At 44.2% G+C, this 23,425-nt stretch overlaps 1 protein-coding gene across 1 annotated transcript in view; it reads left to right on the top strand.

The window, feature by feature from the left end:
- SLC7A14 (solute carrier family 7 member 14) overlaps nt 1-23,425 on the top strand; it is a 304,031-nt gene that overhangs the window by 265,454 nt on the left and 15,152 nt on the right. The window contains exon 8 of the mRNA XM_078667705.1: nt 5,421-6,298. Within this exon, the coding sequence (XP_078523831.1) occupies nt 5,421-6,298 (878 nt within the window). The remainder of the gene's footprint in view (nt 1-5,420; nt 6,299-23,425) is intronic.

The raw sequence follows: 23,425 nt of genomic DNA, 5'->3' as shown, positions 1-23,425 counted from the left end.
ACTTTATAAGTGCAGTTTGTCCTTAGTAATGGACTACTCTTTTGTGGATGGGTTCATGTCCCTTCTAAACCCCACCCTGACGCTCCCTAAATCATGGCCCTGCCACTCCTATCCCTTTGAGTAGTCAGTACACCCCTTTTCCATCCACTCGCCCAGTTTCTGCCACATTCACTATTATGGTTCCGATTCCGATGTCAGTCGGAAGGGCTCCGAATCGGATTTGAGTTTGCTGATTCCGATCCGGAGCCCTTGTTTCCGACTGACTTGTTCCCATTTCCGAAGGACCAAGTACGATGCCTGGAAACCATTAGGGCTGAGCGAATCAATTTCAGAAGGAATTTGGATAGGACAAGCCTTTCTGAAGCCGATTCGTACAGCTCTATGGACTCGGTTTCCGAGTGAGCAAGTACGATGACCGATTCAGACAGCCTTTCAGATTTGGTTTGCCCGTAACAAAACAACTACCAGAATCGGTCTTTGGAGGCCTGTAGCAGGCCCTCCTTCACCCAGGGTCCTCTGAATTGGGCCCATGGGGGTACCCATGGGCCCCCTCTTTCCAACCATGCACAGTGTGGCAGGCACCATGGGTAGCCCCCCACAGGGTGAAAGGTTTTCCCCAACCACCCCTTTCTTCAATGGGAGCCTGTGTTCTTGTTCGGAACACAGGCTCCAATTGAAGTCAACGGGAGTCTAACTGAATTGTATCTGGATGCATCAAACTCGTTCAGTCGGACTCCCCTGATCCGAGTCGTATGGAAAGTATTCCGGAACCGATTCGGCCGGCATGCTTTCCCAACAAGATGGGAATCAGGTCCTAAGTAGTAAGCATAAATGTGTAAGGATCTCTCCTTTCAAAAGATAGGTGATGTGGAGATTTAGGGTCTGATTATGACTTAAGCAGTCTTACTGCCAGCCTGCCATGGCTGCGGTCATTAAAACACCACCAAGCCGGCAGCATCCCGACCGCCGTATTATGAGTCTTCCATGGGTGGCGGAGTCATGGTGGTGGCACTCTTCAGCTCTGGAAATGAGCCGGAAGCCAATGCCAGCCATACTGCAGTGCCTCCAGCCATTCGGACGCACTGTTTCCCCGCATTCTATTGTGCAAGTAAAACATTGTGCACAACCGACCTAAAAGCATTGACGGGCACTATATGAGCACCAGCTACATTACACCTGGGCTTATTCGCCCCGAGCTATTACTTCAGCTCATTACCTGCCTTTCTGCCAATTCTCATTTGGCGGTGTCCCCACCAGCAACAGGACGGCCAAAAGGCAGGTTGTGATTGAGCTGGCAGTAAGTTGCACAGGACTGCCTCCACGGACCACATCTGCTACAGTAGCAGAAATGGCGGCAGTCCTGAGGTGGTGTTTATGCTCACTTATCATCAGGAGGTCAGACCGCCAAGGCAGCGGCGTTAGGAATGCCGAAAAGTGACGGCGGTCCCCATCCCGCTGTCATCGAAATCAGGCCCTTAGTGTCGTATTTATGTGAATAGCATTTTATAGTACTTTAGTAACACTACTGTAATACTAATAAAGTACTACAAAATTCCATTTGTGAATTGGCTCCTAGATAGCTGAATATTTTGATTTTAGCACTTTAGGGTGTCTATATAGGCTAAAAATAATTTATTAACTTTTGGTGGAAATTATGCAGATATTTTAAAAAATTCACTATATTTGAATCTGGCATCTCGGATATATCATTTAGAACTTTAAAACTGTAACAAGCAAAGCATTGTTTTATTTCTAGGCCACTGCTAATACATATATTGCCTTGACATGGCAGTGGCTGACAAACTCCATCTGACAGCAAATGGATGCCTCTAGAAAGTTCCTTGTTTCTTGTAAATATGATCCGGGTCGATTTTTACAGCAACAGTGTTGTCATATTTATTTTTGGGGCCCTGGGAAAGACAGCTCTTGGGAGCCCTTGTTCAGAAAAGCTTTGAATTTTATAACCCACTTGCAGCTCATTTAAGGCACCATGATGCCATAACAAGTCCAGAAATGGGAGTCAATTAAAAATAGTTGAACTATGGCTTGCCAGTGCCCTCAAAATCCTTTAGATTCAATTGAGACAAACGTAGAGGTAGGCAGAGACCAGAGAGGTTGACAGGCAGAAATAGACAGAGGTGAAAGGGAGATAGAAAGTTAATTTTCCCATTGGGGCCCTTGAAAGGAGGGTGCCTTTAAAAAATACAGTCCCCTGGAAAGCAGAGGTATGAATCAGTTTATCAATACAAGCAGGAAAGATAAGCAGATTGGAACCCACATGTCGTCAATGACTTACCTGGAGATAATGCAGGAGTAACTACCATTCCTGTCAGAAACTGCTAGAGTATATTTATTAGTGAGATCTGAAGCCCATCTGCGTCAATACGTTTTATTAAATATTAAAGCCCAATTCTGGTACATGTTATATCAATGAGTGTAGTTGCAGAAATTAAAATAATGGTGAAAGTGAAAATATGATAAATTAAAAAACAAGAAAGAATGACAAAATGTCAGATTGTGAATATAGGGCATATCATTGATGGAATCAATTTGTTTCCAAATGCCTTCCTTCCTAGCCTCTAGCCCACAGTTGTATTAGCAATATAAGTGCCATACAAACTAGTCTCCTAGATCTTCTTTCACACATACCTCACTTATAGCTTTTTCAATGTTTCTCAGTTTGAAGCGACATCAGTTTCTGCCTTTGGTTTGTTGTGATTTGGCTTGGGAAAGCCAACGATAGCACCATCTGGCACCAGTGCGAGACCTTCAAGCAGACTGCTTGCAGTTTCGATGCTCGCTTGGAAACCTGAAGATCCTCTCCATTGCAATGCCTGTACATCAGTCTTATATATGATATCTCAGCGTTATTATAAGAAAAACAGGCCTCACTATTTGTAACGTAAGGTGCAAAAAAGTGTGAATCTCTCCAGCACATTGAGTAAATGTACTGTACTTTGTAAGTCACACCACTGAAAAAAATTTTTTTGATGTGCTATCTACCCAAATCACAAGCTCAGACACCATATAATGTATGTATGTAATTAAATGAGTAAAACATATGTATTATAAGTAACTGAATACATGAGTACAGGGAAGGGCTCAGAAGCAGGACAATGTAAATGCATCAGACTCTTGCCTGGCAAGTTTAGCAGGACTCCTGGTGTTAATGTTGCCTGATGTCAAACACCTTTCCAACTACCAGACCATTGGCAATAATTACAGTGAAATAATGCTGAAATAATGAGCAAAATAAGTTATAATGACTAACTGAATAAGTGAGTGGCCCAAAAGAAAGAAGAATGCAAAGATAGGACACTTTGTTAGACAGTACATCAGAATTCATGTTGTTAATTTTCCTTATTGTTAGTCACCTTTTCAACTAATAGAAATTGGCACCAATTACAGTGTGAGATGCTGTTCTGCTTGTTATGTGGCAGAGATTCAGGAAAGGAATGTTCACTGGCAGTGAAGCCAAGAGCCAATGATTGCAATGAGAAAGGTGTGTTGTGAGCTAAGTATCCTTAAGACTCATGATATTTCTGAATACTGTGTGCTAAAAGAAGGGAGTAGGCATGTGTAAGGGATAGGTTAGGATTGGTGATACAGAGGCTTAAAAGATGAACCAACTAGCATATTGGATTTGACTTTGAGAATGGTAACCTAATTAAATGTCTCCAATGTTGTTTCGAGTCTGGTCCACACATCCTGTCTTCAATATGTTGGCATTTCTCGGTCATGTAAATTTCAAAAATGGATTCAGATATTTTTAACCTTAACAGGATACTCTACAAAGTAGCTTTTATGCCATCTGTAGACTTTCTGGAGGAGCTGGAGAATGTGGATGCAGGTGGAGGTGACTGCATTGTTTTGGTTGGACATCAAGCTCTTGATCCCTATGTTCCTGGCACAGTTGCAGAGACTTAGCTATGAGGGCCGCCTGGCCAAGGACAAGAAAGAGGTGTCTTTATGAGTAGGACCACTTCTGTCTTGTCAGTGTTGAGTTTCAGGAAGATCACTTATATCAAGTTCACAACCTCCGACATGCAGCTTATTAAATTTGTGTGGCAGTTCTAGGTGTCTTCAGGCAGGCAGAGGATTAGCACTGCGTATTTGGCATAAGAGATTACGCTAAATCTGTGAACACAAATGATGTTGGTGAAAAGGGTCATGTAAATGTTAAATATCATAGGGTTGAGCAATGAGCTTTGAGGTGCACTGCAGATCAGGTTGGGTGTTGTGGACGAGTGTGCTGCAAAGCTGACTGGGTGCATCCTGAGAGGAAGGAGCTGATCCATTAGAGTGCTGGTCAGAAGATGATGGTCTTTGCGGAGGATTTGAGTGAGGATGGGGGGAGACTGTAACAAAGGCAACCGATAGGTCAAGTAGGATGAGTGCTGCTATGTCTTCCTCGTCCATGATTAGGCTATTTTCGTCAGTGTCAGCAATGAGGGCATTCTCGGTACTGCAGTTAGGTCTGAATCCAGATTGGGAGGGGTCTAGGAGGTAGTTGAAATTGAGGTTGTTGGCCTGTTGGTTGTTGATAAGCTATTCTAGTACTTTGGGTGGGTAGGGGATGTTGCAGAAGGGTCCGTAGTTAGTACGTATCTTTGGGTCCGCCAATGGTTTCTTCAGGAGCGGTAGGATGGTGGTGTCTTTCCAGGGGTCTAGGAAGGTGGAGATGGTGAGGGTGCTGAGAGAGTATTTGAGGATTGGTATGATGGCAGTGCACTTGGGGTTGTCATTTGGTGAAAATGAAGTGAGGGCAGGGATCCAAATGAACTACAGAGTTGATGGAGAGCATCGTGTTGGCAAATTCCAGAGGGGTAATGGCTGGCCTGCTGGTCAAGTTGGTTCTGCAGTGTTATTGTCAGACAAGGCGATAGCATGAATGGAGAGGTCTGGTTTGGGGGCGAAGTTGTTGTAGATGGTGTTAATTTTGTCAGTGAACAAATGGGAGTTAGGTGCAGAGCTCGTGGAAGGTGGTGATGCTCATGGAGCTGGTGGCAGAGGATGTAAATTCCTTCAGTGTGGCGAAGCATATACGGATTCACCTATCCACTCTTGCTGATATGCATATGCTAGGTGCATGTAGCATATAGTGATCCTCAAGCAAGCAAGATTGGAGTTAGGATTTATTAGTCACGGAGCCGACATATAAAGGTCCCATCTCAGACAGAGGTGACCGGCAGGATTTGCAACAGCATAGAACTTTCAGTCAATGTAAAGAGATCATGTTTAATTGCTGCATTTTGAGGCATTGCTCCAGCCAGTATGATTGCAGACTCAGTGATTAGTAAGTTAGTCATGTACATTTTACTGCTGATCAGTGTATCATGTTTGTAAGATCTTAAGTATTGACTTTGAATCTGTTATCAAACCTAAGATCCACGTCTAATATCTTTTTCATTTTTGTTTAGGTTTCTCGCCTATGTAAGCGCCTATACAGAGACCCCCGTTGTAGCATGTATTATCTCAGGATTTCTGGCCTCCTTGCTGGCGTTGCTGGTCAGTCTAGGAGACTTAATAGAAATGATGTCTATCGGCACGCTCTTAGCATACACGTTGGTCTCTGTTTGTGTCTTACTCTTGAGATACCAGCCAGAGAGCGACGTTGATAGCTTTGTCAAGTTTGTTTCAGAAGAAAATACAAAGAAAGGTGAAGGAATCTTGGCTGACAGTGAAAAGGAAGTATGCTCTCCAGTGAGCGATGGAGAAGACATAAACGGCCCACTCACCAACACATGTGGAGCCAAGAACTTGCCTTCCCTGGGAGACAACGAAATGCTTATTGGAAAATCAGACAAATCAAACTATAACATAAACCACCCAAACTATGGCACTGTTGATATGTCCTCAGGGATAGAGGCGGATGAGTCGGAAAATATTTACCTTATAAAGCTGAAAAAATTGATAGGACCTCGTTATTACACGCTGAGAATACGCTTAGGACTGCCTGGAAAAATGGATCGTCCTACGGTCGCAACTGGGGGCACGGTCATCAAATGTGTCCTCTTGCTTTTTGTCATTAAGTTTAGTTTCTGCTCTTTCCTCATTTTTGGCTCGACTTATGTTGAAGAACATAGGTGGTGGGCCATTCTCCTGATTATCATAATGGTGTTTATGATCTTGGCCCTGGTATTTGTGATCCTGCAACAGCCGGAAAACCCTAAAAAACTGCCTTACATGGCGCCATGCGTGCCTTTTGTTCCAGCCTTCGCCATGCTGGTGAATGTGTATCTCATGCTGAAGCTTTCTACTATCACCTGGATACGGTTTGCTGTCTGGTGTTTTGTAGGTAAGTCCCATATACATTTATTTTATTAAATAACTGCATGGACAATTTTTTTGAAAGTAGGTAAACCTATTGCTCCTCACGTTTTTTCTTGAAATTCATTTGGTGTAGAATACCACCATTCCTGACAAAAACTGAAAACAGAACTAGTAAAATATATGTCTTTGGCTTTTGTTGTTTTTACTGTAGTGGCTGTTTGTGCTTCTGATCAATCACTTTTTAATTAGATGCGCAATCTGATGGTTTTAATAGGGATTATTTATTTATTTAAGTTTTTTTTATTTAGCAGCAGAATGGCCTCTAATCTAGTCCAAAGTTTGCATAATTTCCATTCCAGTGATGTCATCCGGAAATGGAAGGCACTTCCCCTGCAGTCTTGTTTTTATTTTATAAGTCACGAACCTTTGTTCTTGGATTTACTTGGGAGCTATACTATTCTGTAAAACCATTCATACAAAAAGCAGGAACATTTAAATGCACAAAAAATATTTTTTTAAGTTATTAAAAAAAAGATAAATAATAAAAAAAAAATAGATTGAAAGTTGGTATATCCATACAGACACCCCGTGATTGGGCTGAAATGGTGATACTTGTATGTTTTAGCGCAAGTGTTCATGCTTTTGTTATTGTTTATTCTCTTAGATGTTTTAAAATGTGATCATTAAAGTCTAGCAGAGGAATAGTACCATGCTTGCTCATTCATCCAGCAATCACGTTTTGTGCATCAGACTAATTGGGTGTGGAAAGACTTTGTTCCTTGATGCTTGTACACACAACCTGTTTTCTCTAATCTTCTGCATCTAGGTTTTCCTCTGTAGGATTAGTCTTCCCATTTTATGTGAGAGTTATTTCCCACCCACTGTTGTTCATTGAAGAGAGAAAAGGAAACAACATCTTACATCCTCCTTGTACTTCTTGTTTTCGGTGTGTTAAAAAGATGAAACAAGTTTCAAAAGATGATTTACTTTGAACATTATCATTTTCAAAGTACTGATTTTTGATGTTTGTTGCTTATTTTAAACATTGGACTGTAGGGCGAAGTGTATTTTCTCTCTTTACGTGGTTGACTATTCTGGGTCTGTCCTTAGCACCACGTGACTATGGACCACATGTATCAAAATTCCATTTTGCATTCCCTAAATAGCGAATTTTAAAAATTCACTGTTTAAGGAATGCAAGATGGTATGTAAGAAAGTAGCCATTACCTAATAGCGATTACTTAAGATTCACAATCACAATTAGGTAATCGCTATTAGGTAATACAACTCCATTCGTTCCTACTAGCCTAAATGCCCATAGGAGCAAATGGTTTTGCATTACCTAATTTATGATTACCTAATTGCCAATCGCAAATTACCCAAAAGTGTTTAGGGGCCTAAGACCCCTCTAGAGCACCCCCCCAAAATGTGCATATGTAAAGCACACACATGCCCTTTTGAGTGTATTTTTAAAAATTGCACATGGTTACCATGACTTGGAGTCGATAGTAATAGCATTCCCAAAATGCTCAGTTTGCATTTAGGAAATGCTTGGTACATGTGCTTAGGGAATGGCAATTTGTGATTCCCTATTTATAGTTGCAATTTTAGGTAATCGTAGTTTGTGTGAAAACCTAAAATTGTGACTACAAAGCCTTTCATACATCTTAAAAGGCTAGTTTGTATTCGTAAACTGCTGAATTTTGCAATTCACACTGTTTGCAAATGCAAAATAGTCTCATACATGTAGCCCTATGTTTTTAACATACAAACTAACTTCTGTGCAAGTGTCATTCCCCAATTCGATCAACCTCTCCCCCATGTCCCTGCCAGATTTACTACTAAGGGGCTTATTACGATGTCGGGCGGACGACACTGTCACGGATACAGGTCCGACTGACCTCCAGTTGGCGGTCCCGACTGCTTAATTATGATGTGACTGCACATGGTGCAGTTGCAAGCTCCCTTTTCTGTATGGGAGCTTGTGTTGGGGTCAGAAACCATCCGCAGCACAAGCTCCCATACAAAAAAGGGAGTTTGTGTTCATCCATGCACCACGTGGCAGGGAATAACAACGGGGCACCATAGGTGCCTCCTCGGCCACCAACTGGAGGTCGCAAGTTGAAGTGGGCTCTGCTAGGGCCCCCCAAACTCACTTTCTGACAGGCTTTCCATGTCAGAAAGCCTGGCATGGTAAGCCTGCCGGAAACTGAGCATCGTATTCCGGACGGCGTAAAACGCCATCCATATAGATTAAGGGCTGTCTCTGACTGGCCGACGGGGCTCCTTGAGCCCCCCAGAATGACTGGCCGGTTTCGCTTCCAACTACCTAAATTGTAATGTGGTGGTCAGAAGTTAAGCTGACCATCGTGGTCGGAAAGCCTCTGACCTAAGGTCGGAGGCTTTTGGACCAAGATCGTAATCGGGCCCTATGTGGTAGCCTTACATCGCCCCATTTAAAAGCTAGGATAGGTGGAGATTTACACTCGTAGGTTTGTAAACAGCATTTTGTAGTATGTTAGTAGTGTTATTTTAGTACTAGTAACCATACAACAAAATGCAGTTTGTAAATAGGGCTCTGAACATTTATACAATCTGTACCTTACTAACAAAATTAAACTGTTAAGGACACACATAGCACTGACAAGATTGTTCTATATTAATATGTTGACTTTGAAGATCTTCTTCAAATGGTTCTTGTGAAAATGTGGTGAACCCAACATTTTTAACATCCTGTCTAACTCTTGCACAACAGTTTTAAGCTACTATCCATGGTTCACCCAAGCCGATGTATCAAAATATCTTCACTCTTTCAATTAATATGAATTATTCAGGCACTTAAAATCATAGGAAAATATTTCCTGAGTGATAAGATTTTATTTACAGATGTCTGGCAGAGTTACACTCATGGTAATCTGCATTCAGTGTTTCTGTTTTGTGTACTTACTAGGTATTGCACTGCTACCCACCTTGCAATTGTGGGAATGGATGTAGTAAGCAGAGGACAGAAACCTGAGACACTGACGCCGATTAAACAAACAGCACTGATTTGACAACTCTCCTGATGGGAAATAGAGGGAGTAGTTGTCAGATGTCAAACACATATGCATTCTCAACGTTTGGGCCACAGTCACAAGATACTATAATCTCCCTTCCCTTGCATTTGCATCTGGCATGACCAACAGTAATTGGTGGCCATATCTGAGAAGACAGTATGGAAAGTATGACACAATTGAATCCTCTAGCTATTTAGGGACTGGGTCACAGGGGCATATCTAGAATAAAGACCTGATTTAGAAGTTGCTGGATGGATTACTCCATCACAAACGTGACAAATACCCCGTCGACCTAACTACAATTGCCATGGGATGGAAAGCAGTTGTAAGTAGGAAGTCAGGTTTGTGACGGAGTAACCTATCTGCCAAGCTCAGGCTATCCATCAGGTTTGTGATGGAGTAACCCATCCACCAAACTCTAAATCAGGCCCTATATGTAGAAGTGTGAAAGCAACTCTGTGGCTGGTGGGTAGCCATTGTAATAACTGTCTGTAGACAATACTGGGTCCCTTTTTCCTAACGTTAAGTATTTTCTGTTTTCCCTATCTTCTGAAGTATGCAGAAAGCCTACCACATTGGGTGTTACCATAGACTTTTAATTCCTCAGAGGCTTGAAAACGGGTTAATGTAATTTATTTGGAATGAGTGGGTGCACCTGATAAAACTATTAGAAGCAGAAGCGTGAATGATCATCCTAAACTGTGACTTCTGATCTGCATTTTTCAAATGAACCAGAAATGTGCTCATGTATATTTAAGGACCAAGGGGGCTAGGGGTTGTGCATGCATATGGTTCTTTCATCCGGGAGTGAGACTGTGCATGATTACTAAGGTTTTTGTGGTTTTATCTTCAAACTGTTTTTTCCCTAGACCACTGAACACTAGGACACAATAGTAAACCAGGAATAGGAAGACACATCTTTTTTTTATTAACACATGAATGAAAGTTGGGTTTGCAGTCTTTTGATTAGACAGTAGCAACCTTGAGGTAAATATTCAAAAAGGTATAATTACAGCAGGGCTTTATGTGGTTGGTCTGGGCTCCATTTTCAACCACTGAATAATACAGCAAAGATGTAACTGAGTCTTTCAAGGACAGCACCCAAGACGAGGCAGGTGGGGATATGGTCTGTTGTGATCTGCTGTGCCTAAGTCTCTTGACAAGTCTAGCATAAAGTTGAGCTTGTCACTTTCTGCCTGTTTTACAATACCAGAGCAGAAAATAAGTCTGGTCGCCATGGTACCATGACAGGTCTTAGAGCCTGACTTCAGGCTGATCAACGCACTCTCCACTTCCAGGAAATCCTGGAGTGACCTGATTGTTCTCATAGAAGTTACAGAGGTACTGCTTTCCTGTACTTTTCTAGATGTTGCTCAAAATGCTTGAGTTTAAAATGTGCTTTTCAAAACAGAGCAGTCCATCTTTAAGTCCTAGGCTTATTTACTTTGAGCTCGAAAGAGCAACCAGCCAAAATTTGGAACGCTCACATAAATATTAGTAGAACAGGCACACTACTATTAATGTGTAAAATACTTTCCCTGCTCACTTCTCCTAACTCTGGCCTTCTTCTCCACAACAAAAAGTTGAGGCAGTAATTTGTGCATAACTCTATGCTGGAACTCCTATCATTTTTTATTGGATGATGGACTTCTTTCTGTTTATATTTAGAAATATTTTACAACCACTCAGTTGATGAGAAACCACCTGTTACATCATATGCTTAAATTATATACCTTCTTGATAATGAGCTACCTAATATATAGATTGAAATATATGTTGCTGTGCACTGTGCATCTTACAGTGCCTATCAAAGATTTGGAGTAGACAATGGACTTCTTGGAAAATTGAGCAGACCTACAATGTAATCAAACAACCTCACTAGTTATGTATTCCCTTCCAGTTCAATATTTGTATTTTATATCCATTCCTATTTGCTGTTTTTCCCCCAGAATATGACATGTATTTTTAAAGTATGATAAGATTTTCTCACGATTAGAGTGGTTCCCAACCGATAAATTAAGGCTGAAACCATGTTGAGTGTAAATTAGCTCTTTCCATGCTAGAGGCTAGAACGTGTTTAGATTTTGACCACCTGCTTAAAGCACGTTGACGAAATGGCCTTCCACGCTTTGTGTTTCACACAAAAGCAAGCCATTTCCATGATAGAAGTCATACATATTTAATATGTGTCGGAAAGTAAATGCATATTTAGAAGACACAGAGTAAAATCTGATTATTTCTGTCAGCTACCAGGTGACTTTAAACTTCTATTTGAAAGTAAGTTACAATTTGCAAAATATGTTTAAATATTTATGGTGAAGTTTGAAACACTGGAATCTTTACAGAAAATTCCAAAGAATCAAGAGACTACTTTTATGTAATTTTTTCCTTTCATTAGTTTTTATTACTTTTAGAAGCCAGTTGAAGTTTGAGGCTTATACATCTGTTTCAGAGTCTTTTGCTTGAATCACTTTGAAGTTTTAATATGATAACTCTGCAAGATTACCCAAGTGTTTGCCTCGGGTGGCCAGATACAGTAAAAACACAAACAAGAACAAACTAAAAAAATCCATTAAAGATTTTTGCTAAGCATGTTTTTATTCAGCAGATGATGAAGCATGCATAAGTGAATTTATCACTGTGACTACCACAACTCATCAGGCTCTGGGCCAATAACTTGACTGCTGATAATCTACATATTACAATGAATTAAGAAAGACCTTAATTTAAAGGGTGGAGGATATGAAAGCTGAGACTGATTTTCTCCCTTTCCGTAAAAAACTGAAGACCCTTCTGTTTAATTAATCCCTCTGCACTGTTTGTTTTGTTTTGGGCCTTTTGCTTGTTTTCTTCTTTTATCTATCCCTGGCGCCGGGAAACCCATTGAGGGTAGCTGTGCGCAATATAAGTTCAATAAATAATAATAATAATAATAATATGAGCATGCATGAAAAATTTGTTGTTGCCGCAACCACCTGCCTCTGGACTCCCATCATCCAGTTTAATGCTGAAGGATCCACATGGTTTCCACCATTGCTCTGCCACTGGAAGCCCTTATTGTGACAGCTCATCTGTCAGAGTGCTACCAGGTCACAGTGATGGCCACCAAAAACGATTCCACTTTGGGAGTCTGAGCAAACCAAAATCTAAAGCAAAATAGAGAATGTTGAGCAGAGCAAAATATATAGGGCCACATTTACAAAACTTCAGAATTGCGGTTTTCTAATTGCGATTCTTAGCATTAGGAAACAGAAATGCATAAGAAAACGTGAACGTTTTCAGTAGTGATTCTCTGGGACCATCACCTTTTCTCTTAACAATTGTTTTACCAATAATTCTCAAAGGTGAAAGGGTCCTTTGGGAACCCCTTCTGATTTGCAAAAGGGTTACCACCATTTTTCAAATGGTTGTAAAATGCAAATGTTTCGTGACTGCATTTCGTTCGCGAAACAATCACACATACCACTGTGATTCTGTATTAGGAATCGACGCCCTAAACACGCCCCTTCCTAATACGGAATCACAAATCTAATTTTTTATTTGGTAATAGGTTACATTTAAAAAGCCTTTTTGTATTCACAAATAGGCCTGTTCTGCGAATCGGCCCATTTTTTACCACAAAAAGCCTTTGTATATGTGGCTCGTAGTGCCTTATCAGCACACTACTCCGTCTACATGTGTCTGCCGCAATTGCAGATATGCTAAAAGTAGAAAGGCAGGATGACCCTCACTATATTCTCTATATATATGGCCAATTGTTTTTTCTAGTTTTCTTGAAACAAACTACACTTTGGAAGCTTGAATAAAGAAAAAACGAAAACTAAAAACAATACTGAGCAGAGCAAAATACTTGGTGCCTTTTCAACACAGAGCCCTGCCTAAACAGACACCAAAACAATCACCACATCTAATGTAGAGGAAGAAATGTGGTCAGTCTTTTGTTCCACAGTCCACCCCGCCCAGAATGCTAGTACTGGATTAATAACCAACATTTCCTGTGAAAGTCCTCTGACAAGCCAAGTCAGGATGATCTGAATTCCTTGAAACCTTGAAGGTCCTGGAGGAGAAGATGATAATAGGGAAGTATTCTGGGAAAATCTATCAAAATCTTGAGGGTAAGGGACTTGAGCTGGCTGAGAAGTAGTCACCACAACTAGAGATGCTAGTTCTCTCCTAGCATAAATTCAAGTGCTGAGAATCATTCTAAAGGGAGGAAAGCATACCTTGGAGAAATGCCCATCATTGTAGGAACCAATCCACCACTGCTCCTAGACCCAGCCTCCATTTGAAGAACCAATGCCGTTTTCATTTCAAGCCAGAGCCAAAAAGATTCCCCTGTAGTGGACCTATGTGATCCAGGATACTTTTGAAGAAATTGAAATTTTGGGACTAATCACCCCTTGTCTGATGAAACGTTGACCCGCTAATATGGTAATGTGTTGGAAAGCCCTGAAAGATACGCCGCTTGATGCATGATACACCTTTGTCCAGACAAAAATGCCAAAACTCTGTGACTATGGGCCTGATTCACAAAGCTAAACTTACACTTTTGAGTAAGTTTATGTTTGTTTTGGAAAGCACAAACTCTGATTTATTAGTACGCTTATGACTGCGGAGACTCCGCAGTCAGGGAGAAGACCTTTCCACATAAAAACACATGCAACATGATTATATGAGGAGTTCTCTGCCCGACTGCAGACTCTCAATAGTTATGAACTTATAATTAAATGTGAATTCCAAAAACATATGATAAACATACACAAAAGTATAAGTTTACTTTTGTGATTCAAGCCCTAGGTCTGCCAGGTCTTTGGACCTCACACATCCAAACTTGTATATGTAACATACTGTTGACAAATTGTCCAGTCGATACAGCATACAAAGGTTTACCTTAGATTACCTTAGATGCAGCTACATTTTTTACAGTAAAGGAACCTGTAATTAGCTCTAAGAAATTTCTAGGACATTGTCCTTGTTCAAGAGACCTCTTCCCTCCTGGAATAATGTTCCAGCATCATCCTCTAGCATGTTATCTGATGCCTCACCAAAAATAAATCGGCCAGTCCAGACTTGCCAAGCCAGGTCCTCCCTGGACCGGAAACAGGCATGCTCAAAACTGGTCCCAGGATGCTTGTTTCCGGTCCATGGATGACCTGGCTGACAGTTTGGGCTGGACTGCTGTCATGGGGAGAGGGTGAAGACTGATTTGCATATGGCTAGGTCCAAACTGGAGTGTTGTGGTGAGCTAAAAAACAGTGGATTATACCCAGATGTGTGACTGGTATTAAATGTTTGATTTGTTCAGCATTCCATCAATCATTTGTTGTTTTTGCGTGTGTCAATAAACCCAGCCAGTGTGCCCCTCTAAGCATCTAGAAAGTTAATCAGTAACAGATCTGCTGAAGGTTGCCTGGATAGCGAGCTCATTCCAGACCTCTCCTCCCATAAACAGGAGGGGGGAAATCTTTCCTTAGATTTTGCTGGAGCTTGTTCAGGGATGTAAATGTCGGTATATAAGGTGACATAATCTGTAACTAAATGTTTACCAAAAAAATTATTGTTAGCATCAGGACCCAGATCTTTATCAGCCATATCTGCATGCATAGAGTCCATTCTCAGGAAGATATCCTTCTTCTCTAAGCTGGTATGCCTGTATTTGCTTTACCCTGTATGCAAACTAAATGTTAAGGACCCATGTCTGAATTCACCATGAAATTACAGTGTAACAAATTTGCTGTTCAATTGATGCACCCGGAGAGCAATTTTGGCATGTGTCTGCCCAAAGCCGACCACTGTTTGTTAAGCCATTGTTGTTCAGGACCACCAATTTCCTATATGAGGCCCCTGTTCAATGAGAATGGTGATTGGCCAAGTTAAAGCATTACATTCTCAAAGCAGTTCAAGCCTCTAATTGTACTACTTTGGACATCGTTATTTTTCAGAAAAATCACTCTTATATTTTAGTGTATTTTAATTCCATGCAAGAAGTAGCTATACTGCATCATAAATATGCTTCTACTGATATTATGAGTATGAAACCATTTAAACAGATGACACAAGCGTTACTAACTGAGCTGGAGAGCCCACACACTTGTTAAAGGCTGTGTCATCAATATCAATATCACATGAATATCAACCCAGTGTTTTTCAGCATTTTATAGAATTTTTTGTTGCTGCCTGTGGGAATATGTACACTTTACCTACACTAAACAGTAGTGAATTTCCTGTGCTTCCCTTCTAATTCATATTCTGTACATTGGAACACCCTATTTGACCCATTTAAATTGCCTATAAGCAAAATGAAGCCTTAAGTGCATCTATAATATAGAAAGTTAAATGTCATAAGTGGGCTGCAGTGTGTATTTACAACAATCATAAGTTAATTTATGTTTATATCCATGAGCATGACATCATGGATGGCATTTTGAGTACCAGTTTTTTGCTTTCGTCTTGCCACTTTTTTGCCTTCGTCTGTTTTGGGTGTGTTGCTATTGATGTGTGTTTTATTCATAAAACTCATAAATGTGACACATGATCCACCTTTCGGTGAGAGGCTAGTTTATTGTGACACTCTTGTCAGAAATTAAAGAGGTGGGAAATGGCTATTGTTTACAAGAGTAGGATCACTGCTGTACCACCTTTACAGTTTCTGACTTTGATTGAATATGATATGAGCTCACCTATTTAAAGAAAGGTAAGTTTGAAGTGGCTGTATACCAAAGGTGTTGCTTCAGGAGACTAATCTGCTGACCTGACATCTCCTAGACAAAAGTCCAAAATGTACCTTAGACAGTTTAATTCCATGGCCCAGTCTAATACCAAAGGGTTGTAGATTTTACTCAGGGTGGAAATCACATTTGTACTAGAGAAATTCTTCATGGATAGGAGTTAAAGGATACTTAGCCTAAAGGGCAGACTGAATGATCACCATGTTTATTATGCTCTATCTATGGAACAATGGTAATTATGAATTTGTTTAATTCACATTTGCACCCATTGTATCAGGGTTCCCATGGAGACTTTGTTATCACACTAGACCTGTCCCAAGCAGCTCCACATTCACTTGGAAGAAAACAATAGTTCAACCATCTCATTGGATGGGAACTGGCAACCTAAGCCTTGTGTACATCTGGCGTACCATTCAACTTACAGAAAGGGACAATATGTTTTTTCTAATGTCCATTGTTCTCAAAGACGCATAGATTATATTGTAACTTCCTCCTCAGTGATCAACACGTAGTGAAGACATATGTAGACACGTAGGTTCTTTAAGACCATTCAGCTGTTAGGCCTAACATGTCCCTCCTCTGATGTGTGTCATCTTTACCTTGTCATTCAAAGTTGAAGAATAAGCTTTATGAGGCTTGGCTCTTGGAAAACCTTTTACAAAATCCCTATCTAACTATCTTACAGAGAAAGCAAAAGCCAGAATGCCCTGGGGAATGATCTAAGATGTGGCTAAAGCTATGTTGGGGGAGAACTTATAGGACACCCAACTACTGTCATAAGGTTAGGAAAACAACCAATTCAGAGGCAGACATGTCTTGATTGCAGTCAGAACATAAAGCTAGCAGTTCTAGATTCATTGATCAATACCTTTACAAAGCTAGGGTTGTATTTGATGCTCATTTTATGATAGAGGCAGCCCAGAAACGGTTACGTATCAGGCAGCTATACTGTGAGAGGGGAGAAATGGGTGATTGCTTGTTTTCAAAATGAGAGGAGCTAAAACACTGAACTATATACACTTTCATTCCGGATGTCTTGGAAAGGATCCACACCTCAGACCAAGGAATCATTAACATTTTTGCTCAGTTCTACTTTTCCTTGTAACAAGTGGAACCACGCAATTCTATCAAACATGACAATTATTTTCCCAATGTTCACTTTCTGGTGATTACCTCAGAGGTACTGCAGGGACTAGTGGACCTAATAACTAGCTATAAGGTTTGCCAATCCATTTCAATCCTGCTAGACAAAAAAGCACTGGCACTGGATGTATTTCTGAAAGGCACAATGATGCCTAACATGATCCTATCCATCCTCAAACATTTGCTGAAGCCTCAAAAGTAGCACCAGTTGTGGGTCTCCTACAGGCCAATTGTCCGCTGGAATTATGTGGTAAAAATCTCCACTAAGAATCTAGCAATGGGGGGGCGTGGCTAGCAGCCAAGCATGGCAGCTGCGTAGCAGAAGAGCTCCCGGAGCATTGAGGCTCATTCCATTAATCCGACCCAACTATCCATGATATAACCACCTGAAGAGGCAGATCCCGAGACCGGGGAACAACCGGCATCAACTGCTCCGACCCCGGTCAGAAGCCGACATCGGGAACTGGTCCGCAAGCGGTGCGCAAAAACAGGGCCTACCAACGTAGAAGCTGCACCGACCTGGAGTCGCAATGAGCCCGGGCGGAAGTGGGGGCTGAACGGCTGCGAGCGGTCCGTCAGAGGAGGGAAGGCGCACCGCCCACTTTGGGGAGCCGCGGATGCACACACCGAAGACAAGTCCCCGCAGTCCCCTTCCTGTGTAGTGAGGATTGTGGCGGGGATACAACTGGCCCCACAGACGGCGAGGCAGTGCGGCCTGCCAAGGTCCCGGAACCCTCCCCGCAAGGGACCGAAGCTGGCAAGACCCAGGAGACGGAAGGTAGCGTTGATCTATCCTTGGCGATGAAACAGCTGCCGCGACCCTGAGGTACCGATGTGGGAGGGGTTGTGGTACACTCGAGAATCACCGTGACCTGCCCAACCGCCATAGCTACGCCATCGACAGTGCGCATCTCGGCATTTCAGTGGGAGAGAAGCGGAGAGCGAAACAGAGTCCGCAACCTGGCGGGAACACCAGGAGCCGAGAGAAAGGAGCGCTGGCTCCATAGCAGGAAATCTAGCGGCATACATCACCTCAGGGGGAATAACACGGCATTAGCGCCGCAACCAGGACACGGGGGGCAAAAGACACAGCAGATGCCCTGCAGTGGGACTGAAATGCCGCTCAGTGCACCCCGGGCTGACGTTGCCCACATCAACGGCATGCTGGCATAAGTAGGAGAAAGGAGGAGGTAAGCAAGTAACTATCCGGAGGCCCCGAAGCAGCGGCCTGTATTGAAGCAAAGGATCGCCCCCTTGCATGATTACCAGAGGGGCACATGGACCATAGAGAGACAGCGCTCGAGGATCGCACGACCAAATTACGACCGTGGAAGCGCTGACGGAGCACGATCAGAAGTCCCCACACACAGTGCCAAAGTGAGCAACGAGCTTGCTCTCCCAGTATACCACGCACGTGGATGGAAGCACACGGCACCACGGCAGCCCTGGGACAGTGAAAGGGGTATTGAAGGGCGGCAACATAGACACCATACAGACGCCCCAAGTCGCTGGCAGACTCGTGAGCAGGCGGAACGGGAACTCTGGAACCGCCTTCACGATACCGGGAACCGCCCCCGGAGTGCAGGAACTCATCGTAACGCCCGGTCGTTTGCGGACTGACGCATCCCAGGGGCGCGAAGTGCCTGACACGACGAACATATAACGGTGTGACTTCTCCCACGTATTAGGTTGCCCCCAATAGCACTACACGCCACGGATCGAAGGGCGACATAATACCACAGAAACAGTTGCTGCAGTGCCCAGCATTCGTGCCCACAGGCGGGTGACGTCGACCATCATGGCGAACAGAGGGCCAAAAAATATATCGACGCAAGCAAAACTTGATAAATACGCATACGAGAAACATAACCCACCGTCAACTGTAGGCCGCACATCCTCGGGTAAGGGTTCGGAAGCAGAAGGGGGCAAAAAAGTGACACTGGAAGACATCATGAAAACTCTCTCCAATGTCCAAACAACGGTTGGTTCTATCTCCACTGATGTCAATCTATTGCGTGCGGACTTCCATAAAATGTCAGAGCGGGTGGCACAGGTGGAAGTGGTTACAAAGTCGTTGGTTGTAGACACCTCAGAACTGCAACTAGCAATGGAACGCATGGAGACGGTGACCAAACAATTGCAGGCAAAACTGGATGAACAGGAATGGCGCTCACGACGGAACAATGTGCGAATCCTAGGTATTCCTGAAACAGAGGGCAAAAGGGCGATGGATCTATACGTTGAAGATCTCATAAAGACGAAACTGCAGCCCAAAGGACTGTCCCAATTTTTCTCGATAGAAAGAGCGCACCGAGTGCCCGGCGGAGCACCGAAGCCGGGCGCCGCACCACGACCGGTCCTAGCCCGGTTATTCAACTTTAGGGACAGGGACGTGATACTGCAATCTGCAAGAGTCTCGCCGCCTATCAAGCTCCAGAACTCCACGCTGGCCTTCTTTCCGGACTATACGGCGGAAGTGGCCCGGCGCCGGAAAACCTTCTTCGAGATCAAAAAAGCCCAGCGGACGAAGGAGCTACACTACTCCATGCTGTTCCCAGCGAAATTGCGAGTGGTTGCAGATGGGAAAACGTGGTTCTTCGACTCACCCGAGGTAGCGCAAGACTGGCTCGATGGCTGGAGAAAAGTGGAGGGGCCTCACTGATCCAACAGAGGATATCGTAACCAGCAACCCGGATTACGAATAGAGACGCATTCAGAGGGACCGCCGGCCCAAGAAAGGACATCTGAGGCGGGGTCAGAGGATGGTGGGCAACCGCCTGCCTCCTAACTATCCGCAAATCTGCACAATAGACGGGGAGCATCGCAGCAACCAGATGATATGCCCCTTGGACTCACGGTTGGGTGAAGCTGAGTAAGGTGGACTGAGCCGATGCAGCTCCGAGACTCTTTACCCCCCACGAGCAAGTAAGATGGTTTGGGATGGGGTTAAGCACTCTGCGAAGTTGGGGAAGCGGGCGGTGTTGTGTCCGTGGAGCAGGGAGGCAGGGAGGGGGGAGGGGAGGGGAAGTTTCTTAGTTTTGGTTCAAGATTCACACGTCCTGACACACTTTATCACGCACTACATATGCGGATCCATTGGTAGAGGCGGTAACTTTGCACCGCTGTTGACAGGTAGAAGGAGAGAGTTAGTAACGCCTCATGATGACGCAACAGTCCCGATCAGCGGCATCTGATGGCGCAACACACCACACATCAGTCCCCCCCTCCGCATGCTCACTTGGAATGTTAGAGGCCTGGGTGATAAAATAAAGAGAGGCCTGGTCCTGCAAGCAATTAAACAACAGTGCCCGGCGCTGGTATTGCTGCAGGAGACGCACCTCACAGGGACAGTGTGTCGAGCACTTGATAGGCGGGTATACAAAATGGTGGCACACTCAGAATTTACCTCGGGATCACGGGGGACTGGTATCTTAATGAAAAAAACCTCCCCCTTTATCATTCTTCAACATAAAGTAGACGACCAGGGCCGGTTCACGGCGATCCATGGGCAGTGGAAGGGAAGACTTCTAAATGTGGTGTCCGTTTATGTCCCTCCGCCGCTCCACTCCATTGCAATGCCAGCTTTGGGAGAGTTCCTTTTAAACCTCCCGACGGGAGACACAATCTTGGGAGGTGACTTCAATGCCATTGTGGATCCGACGCTGGACGCGTTTCCCGTGAGGACGCGCGCGCCAAGCTCCTCCGCCTTCCCGGGCTTCCTGGACGCAATGGGACTGGCGGATGTCTGGAGGCACAAGCACCCCACTACTCAACAATACACCTATCATTCACAAGTACACAACAGCTTATCCCGCTTGGATTATTTTTTTCTGCTTGGGGATGGCATGAGTGACGTAGAATCCATAGACATACTGCCCAGAGGAGTGCTGGACCACTCCCCGGTGGTCTTGACCCTCTCCACCAGAGAGAAGACACACGCGAGGATATATCCCATATATCCTAATTTCCTAGTGCTCCCCAAGATCAAGAAAGACCTCAAGACAGCAACCACACACTACTTTATTGAGAACGAGACATCAGTGTCGTCCCCCTCGATCCTATGGGAGGCCTACAAAACGGTCCTGAGGGGGAAAGCAATCGCATCCATCGAGGGACACAAACAAGCGTACCGGAGAGAACTCTCGGAGCTAGAACTGGCGCTTCACGAGGCAAACGTGGCGCATATGACCGATCCCACGACAGACTCTGCACACACACTGAAACTGTGCCAACAGCAGTATCAGGATCACCTAAAGTCACAAGTCACTGACAACATTTCTAGGACGGCTCATAGAGTCTATGACATAGGAGACAAGGCAGGGAAAATGCTGGCGTGGCTAGACAAAAGGGGAGGGAGCAATAGAGGAATACAGTACCTCTACAACAGAGAGGGACAGCTACACTCGCATCCTGAGGATGTAGTGCGCACACTAGCGGAGCACTTCCAGGCGGTATATACTCCGGAAACAGAGGTCACACCACAGGCATCAGTAGCTTCCCTCAGTGACGTGGAAGTTCCAACACTTTCGCCGGAGGCAACCCAGGAGCTCGAGGCGGATCTGACGGTGGAGGAGGTGCAGCAGGCAATCCACATGGTCCAATCAGGGGAAGCTTTGGGCCCTAATGGGATCCCCATAGAATGGTATAAGCTCATGTCGAATACACTTGGCAAGCACCTGTTGGCAATGTATGTGGAGAGCTTGGCGCTGGCGAGGCTCCCGATAGACCAACGTACCGCAACGATTGTGGCCATCTCAAAACCCGATAAACCGCCAGCGGAATGCACATCCTACCGCCCTATATCCCTTCTGAATGCAGAGGCAAAAATCCTAGCAAAGCTATTGGCAAATAGACTGACAAACCACCTTCAACAGTTGATCCATCCAGATCAATCGGGCTTTATGCCCCACAGGAGCACGGCCCTTAACCTCAGGCGTGTACACGGGATAGTGGCGCGAGCCCCCTCCTTGTCAGAGGCAGCAGTAATCCTTTCCTTAGATGCCAAGATGGCCTTTGACTTGGTAGAGTGGGAATATTTGTTTGCGGTACTGTCCCGTATGGGCTTCGGCCCTAAGTATATTTCTTGGATCAGGCTCTTGTATACCGACCCAATCGCTCAGGTCACTGCCAACGGCCACATCTCACACACTTTCCCGTTGGCACGGGGGACTCGTCAGGGCTGCCCCTTGTCCCCGCTCCTTTTTGCCTTGGTCCTGGAGCCACTGGCGATATTGATCAGAACGACACTGTTGTTAAGAGGAATTAGTTGGAAGGAGGGATGGGAGGACCGCATATCACTCTACGCGGATGATATGCTGATCTATCTAACGCTTCTAACAATATGTGATACGCACGGAAGGACATCAGGATACACTCTGAACTGGTCAAAGTCGGTGATCTACATCTTGAAGGGGCCACAACCCATGCTCGCAGCAGACTATCCACTTCTGCTGACATCGGGATCCTTTCGGTATTTAGGCATACATATCACCGATAATGCTTCGGACTTCTTTGAAAAAAACCTAAAACCTCCTCTAGACCGGCTGGGTACCGACGTAAAGCACTGGGCGAACCTGCCATATACAAAATGATGGCACTCCCGAGATTCCTGTATGCCCTGGAAAATACACCGTACCCGATCGCGCCACACTACTTCCAACGGGTGGCTGCGATGGTCTCCAACTTGTTGTGGAGTAATCGCCCACCTCGAATTGCATATACCAAGCTGAACAGAAGCTGGTACGAGGGGGGAATAGCCCTACCGAACCTGCAGCTGTACTACTGGGCAGCACAACTTAAAATTGTAAACCAGTGGATACATGCACCAAGGGATGACCCGACATTTAGAGCTGACTGGGCGCAGCTAGGAATGGACAGCATGTTGTCGGCACTATACAACAGACATCAGATGTCTAAACTGGAGGGACCCACATGACACACGAGCACACTATGGCCAGCGGCACAGGCGAAGTTAGGATGGAAGGGAAAGATCACTAAACTTACCCCACTCTGGGACACAAAAGCACTGGGGCGCTTGCGACACAGTAAAGACTTTGCACAGTGGGATAGCATTGGTATCTCCACGGTGGGCGATCTGTGGGAGAGAGACACCGTGATCCCATTCGCACAGCTTCAGCAACAGTATGGTTTGGGTCCGACAGAAACCTATCGATACGTGCAAATACGGCACGCGCTGTTACAGGCGATACCAGCGGACACTGCTGT

This window comes from Lissotriton helveticus, chromosome 11, assembly GCF_964261635.1.
Source record: "Lissotriton helveticus chromosome 11, aLisHel1.1, whole genome shotgun sequence".
Taxonomy (NCBI): domain Eukaryota; kingdom Metazoa; phylum Chordata; class Amphibia; order Caudata; family Salamandridae; genus Lissotriton; species Lissotriton helveticus.
The sequence above is the reverse complement of the archived record's forward strand: the minus strand, read 5'-3'. Positions and strand labels throughout refer to the sequence as shown.